At 37.2% G+C, this 9,859-nt stretch overlaps 1 protein-coding gene across 1 annotated transcript in view; it reads right to left on the bottom strand.

Moving 5' to 3' along the window:
* Positions 1-2,260: 2,260 nt before the first annotated feature.
* Positions 2,261-9,859, bottom strand: part of LOC134662622 (uncharacterized) — a gene marked incomplete at its 5' end in the record, with an annotated part of 29,114 nt that continues 21,515 nt past the window's right edge. Inside the window, one exon of the mRNA XM_063518895.1 lies at positions 2,261-2,442. Coding sequence (XP_063374965.1) covers positions 2,261-2,442 — 182 coding nt within the window. The remainder of the gene's footprint in view (positions 2,443-9,859) is intronic.

Below are 9,859 nucleotides of genomic sequence, written 5' to 3'. Positions count from 1 at the left end.
TGTAAGAACTAAAAGGTAAATTTGTTATCGCATATATTTCTATAGGATTACAAACTTATTTATGCAGTTATTAGATCTTTAGAACGTGACTAATATTGCAGTATTATTAGATTTTTATTGGCTTAAAAAGCTTAAACCTAATTACGTTTCAAATTTGGAACTTGTGGGTATGCTAGAAGTACCTTAGAATAATGATGATCGTGAGTGATTGTGTCAGTGACAAAACTAAGGGATTTTAAAGTGCATTAATTCTTAGATTACATGTTCAAATTAAATGTTATTTTGACCGTGCCACTTTGTTTTGCTCGACTTGGCGGCGGCACTGCCGTGTCCCCAGATCCTTTGTCCTTCCCCGGGCCTCAAACTATCTCCATGCAAAATATCATCAACATGATATTGGTTCAGCGGTTTAAGCGTGACGAGATAACAGACAGACAGACAGAGATACTTTCGCATTTATAATATAGTAAGAATAGGATATATTTAATTTTTCTTGTATTAGGAAAGCTAATTTATAACAACTAATCTATTAAACGAGCAATTCTTGTATATATTTCGGGGATCTCGGAAACGGCTCTAACGATTTCGATGAAATTTTATCATATATGAGGGTTTTCTGGGGTGAAAAATCTATCTAGGTAGGTGTTATCTCTGGAAAAACGCGCATTTTTGAGTTTTTAGGTAGGTAGGTACCTATATGTTTTCCAAGCAAAGCTCGGTCTCCCAGATATTTAAACTTTATACGGCATACGCTGTCAGCTGTCAAATTTACAAAAACAAAACATTGCAAATGTGATTCATTTTGTTTCATGTAACCTTAGGTACAGGTATTATAATATGTAATAATTCCAGAAATAGTTTTATGTTTATATAATATTTTAATGTTATAATATGATCAATGAATAAGGTAAGGTGGGGCAAGACTAACAGTACAAGGATTCCATACAAGTGATAGTCTTACCCCACCTTACTTTAAGTATTAAAATTGCCCGGGTTATTCGGGTCGATCCTGTATGTAAGTACTATAGTACTTATACTAAAAAACTATTCACAGATTTTTGTGCATTCTTTAAGATTTCTATAAATGTAAAATAGAAAGATATACGTCGTATTATTATTACATATAATATATATTCAATGCCAATATATATAAGTAATAATAATATGACGTAAACATTGCCAATTAACTTACAGTGCCCCCAATAAAAGATTTGTTGACAATATATGTAATACTTTCTAATTCCCGTGCCACTTAATCAGCTGTTTTAGGTAAATTTGTTATGGGAATTAGGGCACGGAAATTAGAATTCGTAATAAAAAAAATCGCCAAAAATTTAAATCGTGTTTGACCAAACTGTTATGTTATCGCTTACATAAAGATACATAAAGGGCTCCTAAATATGACAATTGCTATTGAAAAGCTATGTGGAAAATAAAATTTATGAGGGGCATCGAAATTAGAAAAAAATTGTCGCCCACCCGGATTCCGAAATACTTACGCGATTTGCTCGAACACGCCGCGGCTTGACTTACATCCGCTTGCTTTGAGAGACAGCCGAATACTGCCAGTACAGGTGAGGCGGGACACGAGGCGGTTCAAATAGAAACGTCGGCTGTCAGAGCCCTTTGAGTTTTGCCGACGAAATTTTACTCGCGCGCTCGGACAAAATTTAAACATCGATCACGAGTTATTTACCACAATGAAGTTAATAGTATATGTGCTCAGTGATAGTAAATATCATCTAGTTTAAGTATTTGACACTAAATTAGTGATACTAATGTAGAATTTTTCGTAGGATTTTTCATTATGCTCAAAAGTAGATTCCGGACAGGGCACGGGAGTAGTAATTTCAGCCTTTAGGTATTTTTATGTGTACTCTAAAAACCAACTAATCAGTGAATTCATATGGAACTCGGTGTGAAAGTGTGACTTCTGTATGTAAAAAAAAATTGGTAAGTATTGTCTGATGCTAACCCGCGATTTTCATCACGGACAGAAAAAAAATCGTGTTCAGAAATTGACCCTGCGTGTCGGATTGCAACTAAATCAGTAAGGTACTGTCATTTTCTATTACTTACGCGATTACGTCTGAAATTACCCGAAAAAAGAAGGTCATTTTGAGAGTTAACGGACTGTAAATAACTAACACCGCTGCCACCATGTAATGAAACACGTCAATGTAAAACAGCAACTATTTATTTGACAAGCACAAATAATAACTACCCACGACAAATGTAAACTTTAACATTAATCTGCCCATTATTTGCCGTAGGCGCCTTGGGGGTACTCGATGTAGGGCCCGTCCTTCGCGGACCAGTCCTCAGCGCGCAGGCCGTCGCGCTGCAGCCGGTCGCCCTCTCCACGTTCCGCGTCATCTCCAGCACGCTGTCCGTCCCTTTGGTTGGGCGGTTGGCAACTGCCCTTTTTTATCACCGTGAGGTCTAAAAATATAATTAATCATTTTAACGATTATAGTTTGTCCTCGAAAAAAATGTCGTTTATATTCGCATCGGCTGCAAGCACGATTTCTAAAAGGTGACTGGTCTAGCATAAGTTGCGTTCTCGCGCGCGAGTCCATACTTGAAGTCGCGCTAGATGTATGGACTATGGAGTCGCGCGCGAGAAGGCAACTCATGCTAGCAGGTCTGAGGTGACTGTTATGTTGTGTGTAAAAACAAGCAACAACGGTTGCACACCGGGAGTGCCGATAGAAGTGAAAACTCACCTCACTATGTTACCGACGCCCGGTAACACGATACATACGTTTAGCGGAGGTATTCTATTAATTATTAAAAAGCGGCCAAGTGCGAGTCGGACTCGCCCATGAAGGGTTCCGTATTTAGGCGATTTATGACGTATAAAAAAAAACTACTTACTAGATCTCGTTCAAACCAATTTTCGGTGGAAGTTTACATGGTAATGTACATCATATATTTTTTTTAGTTTTATCATTCTCTTATTTTAGAAGTTACAGGGGGGGGGGACACATTTTACCACTTTGGAAGTGTCTCTCGCGCAAACTATTCAGTTTAGAAAAAAATGATATTAGAAACCTCAATATCATTTTTGAAGACCTATCCATAGATACCCCACACGTATGGGTTTGATGAAAAAAAAATTTTTGAGTTTCAGTTCGAAGTATGGGGAACCCCAAAAATTTATTGTTTTTTTCTATTTTTGTGTGAAAATCTTAATGCGGTTCACAGAATACATCTATTTACCAAGTTTCAACAGTATAGTTCTTATAGTTTCGGAGAAAAGTGGCTGTGACATACGGACGGACAGACAGACGGACAGACAGACAGACAGACAGACATGACGAATCTATAAGGGTTCCGTTTTTTGCCATTTGACTACGGAACCCTAAAAATGCCCGCAGGGCAGCTTGTGGCGAGCTGTTGGGGAGTAACGACCCCACGGACCCGAGTGCTCCAGAGAGTCGGTCAGGGTCTCCGTCTCCGGCGTGTCTTCGTCGGTCGGAGTGGATCCCAAGGGGACCCGCAGGACTCTTGGCTCTGGCTTGCCTTAAATGGCCGTCCAGAGAGGAGTCGTTAGAGCTATATGCTCCAGGGGTGGAAGTAAAAGATGCATAAGACGCGAGTTGGCACAGTGGCTGTTAACAGCCACTGGGTAGAAAGCGGCGCACACCTCTCGACACCCCTGAGCCGCTCACACCGATGTTGCCCCTGGTCGTCTTTACGACGGCAGTTTCAGGGGCCCATCTAGTCAGCGGCGAGTCACCACCTGCCTCGATAACGTGTGTTAGCATTGTTATGGCAGGTGTCTGGACTTCTTTTACATTAACCCAGTCTCATTGTCCACCCAAAGTTCAATGCATAGACCGATTTATTGTTCAAAAATTTAATGCCAAGAAAGATAAAATTACCCAGTATGTTTTATTTTTCTAAGCGCGCTTGAAGTTGTGAACATACTGGGTAATTTTATCTTTCTTGGCATTAATTTTTTTTTTAATTCTATTCAAAGATCTAACGATAGTAAATGTTACCATACTGAATTGGCCTATCTATCAGCGTAGCACACAAAAAAAATCAAGTATCTACCGCAATAATTCACGTCACCATAAATAAAAATCTCATCGTACTCGGCGATAGGTGAAAAATTAAAAAAAATCATAACTCCGAAAATACGAAAAATCGCGGAACATACATGGGGGTGATTCAGATAGCCCTCTAGGTCCTCTACCTCCCAGCTTCAGTATATCACTACTTCTTGGGACACCCTGTATATATATATATATATATACAGTGTGGAAAGATAAGTCGGGCCCTGGAGGGAAACTACCTTAAATCCTTAAGCTGGCTCATTTTACTTAATGGAGACATTCCTTTATTTTTTAAAAGAAACAAAACTGCATTCAAAGTATTTTTCTTTTTTTCTTCGATTTGGCTTGTCTAAAAAAATCTTGAGTACTAAATATTACATTTTATGGATATTTTGTACGACAGACGAGTTTAAGATCTAATGTTTCTTGTAGAAATGTTATCATTAACATTAACTGTATCGACTAGTAGAATAAAATTGCGAGTTTTTATTTTTTGGAATTTTTAGTCGGTTCGAGTCCCGGGCGAGGCAAGCGAGTTTTAGAAAATCTTTGAATGCAGTTTTGTTTCGTTTTAAAAATAAAGGAATGTCTCCTTTAAGTAAAATAAGCCAGCTTAAGGATTTAAGGTAGTTTCCCTCCAGGGCCCGACTTATCTTTCCACACTGTATATATATATATATATATATATATATATACAGTGTGGAAAGATAAGTCGGTATACGGTCGGTCGTACTGTACGTCAAATGGCGGTGAATGAAAACTTTTTTCAAGCATGTCACACATCCGTAGTTTTTTTTTAATTCCTAGACAAAAGAATGAAGTCCCTATTCTCATGTCACTCGAGATCAAATATCGTGCGGTTTATATTTAAAAAAGCGGCCAAGTGCGAGTCGGACTCGCCCATGAAGGGTTCCGTATTTAGGCGATTTATGACGTATAAAAAAAAACTACTTACTAGATCTCGCTCAAACCAATTTTCGGTGGAAGTTTACATGGTAATCTACATCATATATTTTTTTTAGTTTTATCATTCTCTTATTTTAGAAGTTACAGGGGGGGGGGACACACATTTTACCACTTTGGAAGTGTCTCTCGCGCAAACTATTCAGTTTAGAAAAAAATGATATTAGAAACCTCAATATCATTTTTGAAGACCTATCCATAGATACCCCACACGTATGGGTTTGATGAAAAAAAAATTTTTGAGTTTCAGTTCGAAGTATGGGGAACCCCAAAAATTTTTTGTTTTTTTTTCTATTTTTGTGTGAAAATCTTAATGCGGTTCACAGAATACATCTACTTACCAAGTTTCAACAGTATAGTTCTTATAGTTTCGGAGAAAAGTGGCTGTGACATACGGACGGACAGACAGACGGACAGACAGACGGACAGACAGACGGACAGCCAGACAGACATGACGAATCTATAAGGGTTCCGTGTTTTGCCATTTGGCTACGGAACCCTAAAAACATACTAAATTGACGTTTCGTATCGATAACTGTTTTAATATCTATGGATACTAGAATAGAGACCCACTTGAGTTTTGACTGCTGTTCCAAATTTAAACTCATAACCGTACAAAATTCTATAACGTTATGTACCTACATTAAAGTACAAATTTTCCTACTACCACAGATAAGAAAGTTATAGTACAATTAGTTGTAATAAAGCTGGTCATTTCCTACGGTTTCTGAACGCATTATAGAGCACTAATGACATGTGTGTAGATAAACATCTTTAAAACCCTACCTTGTAGTTGTCCAGACAAGTCTTTAGTATATCTATTCCCCAAAAAAGCATTTGTGCATGATGCATACACACAGTATCTTTTTGGCACTTTTTCAATACTTCGTGTATTGACAACTTAAAAAATATTGTATGAAATACATGTATTTTTTTTAAATTTCATTCATTATTTTCCCGCCCGTACCGGATACTTTGCTAATTCTGAATGAAAAATATTGTTTTTTAGAATTTTATTTCAAAGTAAGTGCTTGATCGGAGAAAAATACCTACTATTAATACAAGCAAGGGGCCCATAAAGTTATTTAAAAATATATATAATTGTTTTTTTGTCATTTTTGTACTTAAATACTAATAGTTTTACCCTTATTTATGAAATATTTTGATTGAATATTGTGGCACGTGTGTTTTATTGGAAAACGATGACACATACTCCCTTTTCTTAACACTGTACAGTCACGCTCCGTGATTGTTACGCCATTTAGGTTTCTAGCTAAATTGGATATTCCAATAATGTAAACAGTATGGAACAACCCATTTAGCTATGACCCCAAATGGCGTAACAATCCCGTGTGGTGACTGCACAACATATGTTTTGATTACTTTTTTTTAATTGATTGTATTTTTATAAACCGATAGACGCTGCTGGCTGGTGCACGTCTCTGGGTACTAAATATAGATACTTACTGTATGGTAAATCTGAAACAAAACGTAAAATTATGGTCATTACACGCCATAGGGCATCGGCGGCCCGACAGCGTACAACATCCATACTAATATTGTAAATGCGAAAGTGTGTCTGTCTGTCTGTCTGTTACCTCTTCACGCTTAAACCGTTATTGAACCGATTTAGTTTAAATTTGGCATAGAGATAGTCTCGGGGAAAGACATAGGATAGTTTTCATGTCGGTATCATCCCTGAAGAGAGTGCAAAGGGGGTGGAATTCAAAGAGTTAATTAGGTAATTACTTAATAATTGAAGTAAGCAATGCGCAAATTGAATGATTGCATTATTCAGGCGCTATACTTTAGCTGCTGTCACTAATTCCACGCAGACGGAGTCGCGGGCAAAAGCTAGTAACTTATAAATACTTACATAGAAAATACCGATGACTCGGGAACAAATATTTGTGTTCATCGCACAAATAAATTCCCGCACCGGGATTCGAACCCAGGACCATCGGCTTCACAGGCAGGATCACTATACCCACTACGGTCGTTTAAATACAAGAAAACTGATTTTAGCGCTTTGGAAAATTCTTCTTCTATGAGGGTTGAGACCTTTGCACTTCTGGGGTGCCATAGGACAACAGCATGGGGTTTAGAGGGTTAAACGTCTAAAACCTTTGTGACAGAACTTATTATTATGACCTGACTTAAAATGAAGTAATCCATAAACGCTCGAGCCTCCGCAAAAGAAGCCGCGCTAATTAAGATAACGACAAGGTTTTAGTTTAAAAATATATATTTATTCAAACTAGCAGAGAGACAACCTAGTTAACAATCAAGATTATTCTAACTTAAAATTAATTAATAGCTAGTATTTGTACTTAAATACGTAATGCAATTCAGCATGGACGTGTGTTCTAGTTAGGCAATTCTGAATCTTCTGTTTACTTATTGCTGAAAAAGGATATCAGGGGTGCTGGCACCCTTATCTCCTCCCTCCTTAAGAGAGAAATTATCTGAAGGTGGCAAAGTCGGCTTCAGAGAATTTTGTATGAAAAATACAGAATGTAGTTTACGTGTTATGTATATAATTGCTATTACATGTAAGATGGTATATAAAATGATGGTCCAGACACTGACTGTATTACTAATGATATAACCCTCACTATTATCACTTTCACTGCTATATTTAACACTGTTGAGAATGTCTTTTACGTCGCTGAAGTCCACGCCTCGCAGATTACCTCGTTCTCGTTTCTCTGGATCTCTGACTGCAGTTCCGGCAATACAACCGGGGGCAGGATGTAGCTGGTCATTGTAGTGTTAGAATGCTTTCATGATGATGTCTTCTATTTGCGTTTCACAGTGTTTAGCTGGTGTCAATATGTAGGTTCCCTACAAGTTGATTGGAAACCTCGTCTCTGCATGTTTTTGTCCACTGTTCTTGTTCTGGTGTAAAGAAGCCAATGGTCGGATGTAATTTTCTGTATAACTGTGTCTTCTGTTTTGATTACTTGTTGGTTACATTTGGATATGTTGTCTTTGAGTAACATCAGTTGTTCTATGCAAGTTGCTGCTACTGCGTCGTCATCAGTGAAGATGTATTTCTCTTCTTCTATTTCCTCGCAGTATCTTGTTACGGGTCGGAATATCTATTCATCATAAGGTAAGGATATTTGGGAATAATGGTAATTGTCTTTTCGGTTTGGGGGTAGTAAATTGGAACGGGTATAATCTTGTAGTAAATATATGTTTCTCAATTAGTGGGATATCTAGTATAAATGTTAAACGACTATTACTACTGAAAGACTTAAGGTCTCTACGCTCTATCTTAACTAGATTTTCCTTTGACACAGGATAAACTAAGGTTGCATGTTTTTCTACGTCTTTTACATTATTCTCTACTGATATTTCCATATGTTTCATCTTGTCTATTATCCCATCAAATCTAAGAGCATCATTATTATCTAAATTACCTGTTATTAATACCTTAACTATAGATCCTAACGGGTTGAGAATACCTCTTTTAGTTCTTGCAGTTGGTAAGATCTGTAAAAGTCTATGTCTAGATTGTTCTGTAAATGAATTTATTTGTATTTCTAAACCCATTAGTTCTCTTCTTGTATCTATATCAATAATATGTTTTATCTTGCTATACTGATCTAAATTTATTTCTAACTAGCTGTTGCCCGCGACTTCGTACGCGTGGATTTGTATATTGGTGGTTATATATTCTACATTAGCTTAGAACATTATGCAGCAAGAGATTGCGGTAGGACGGTTAATCATTTCTTAATTATTAATATTATACGACGCATGAGACTTGTCTTTCACAACCTACGAAGTTTCAAGCCCCTAACTGAATAAAATTGTCCTCGATGTAATCCCTCTAAACCCCCTTAGAAGATTTTCATGTCCTGTATTTAATAAAACCTACTACCTAACAACCTATTTACGAAGTTTCAAGTTCCTAGCTTTAAATAAAATTTGCACCCTAAGACGAACTTTCATCCCCTTTTTAACCCCCTTAGGGGTTGAATTTCCAAAAACGTTGCAATTACTTTTTTTGTAATCGGCTATTATGCCTTTCTAAGAAGTTTCAAAGCATTTGTAATGGATTCAAACATTCAACCCCTTTTTAACCCTGTTAGGGGATGAATTTTCAAAAACGCTGAAATTACTTTTCCCGTCTTATAATAATATCCCCATATACAAAGTTTCAAGTCCAACACTCATAAAAATATTTGATCTCCATATAAACTTTCAACCCCTTTTTCACCACCTTGGGGGATGAATTTTCGAAAACGCAGAAATTAGTTTTCTTTTTTTTTAATATAGTACATTTTTACAAAGTTTCAATTTCCTAGCTCAAAATAAAATTTGAACCCCATACAAACTTTCATCCCCTTTTTAACCCCCTTAGGGGTTGAATTTCTCAAAATCGCTCCTTAGCTCTTATACATTTTATAAATGCAACCTAGTGTCCAAATTTCAACTTTCTAGCATTTGTAGTTTCGGCTCTACGTTGATGAGTCAGTCAGTCAGTCAGTCAGTCAGTCAATCAGTCAGGACACGTGCATTTATATATATAGAATAGATAATGAACTTATTGACTCTAGATCTATAATCTTAATTATGCTCCAAGAGCCAGTCCTCATCAGAGCTCTGCTCATCCTGACTGGAGCTATCCCCGGATTCCGCTAGAGGTTTTGGATGTTGAGACTGCATCCCTGATGTGCCAGGGCCATCAGTATTATCATCCGCCACCTGTGGAGGTCGTTTGACATTTTTGAGTGCTACACGAGTATTTCTTTTCCTATCCTGTACATCATATATTTTTTTTAGTTTTATCATTCTCTTATTTTAGAAGTTACAGGGGGGGG

This window comes from Cydia amplana, chromosome 3 (assembly GCF_948474715.1).
Source record: "Cydia amplana chromosome 3, ilCydAmpl1.1, whole genome shotgun sequence".
Lineage (NCBI taxonomy): Eukaryota > Metazoa > Arthropoda > Insecta > Lepidoptera > Tortricidae > Cydia > Cydia amplana.
This window is presented reverse-complemented; position numbering and strand designations above follow the sequence as displayed.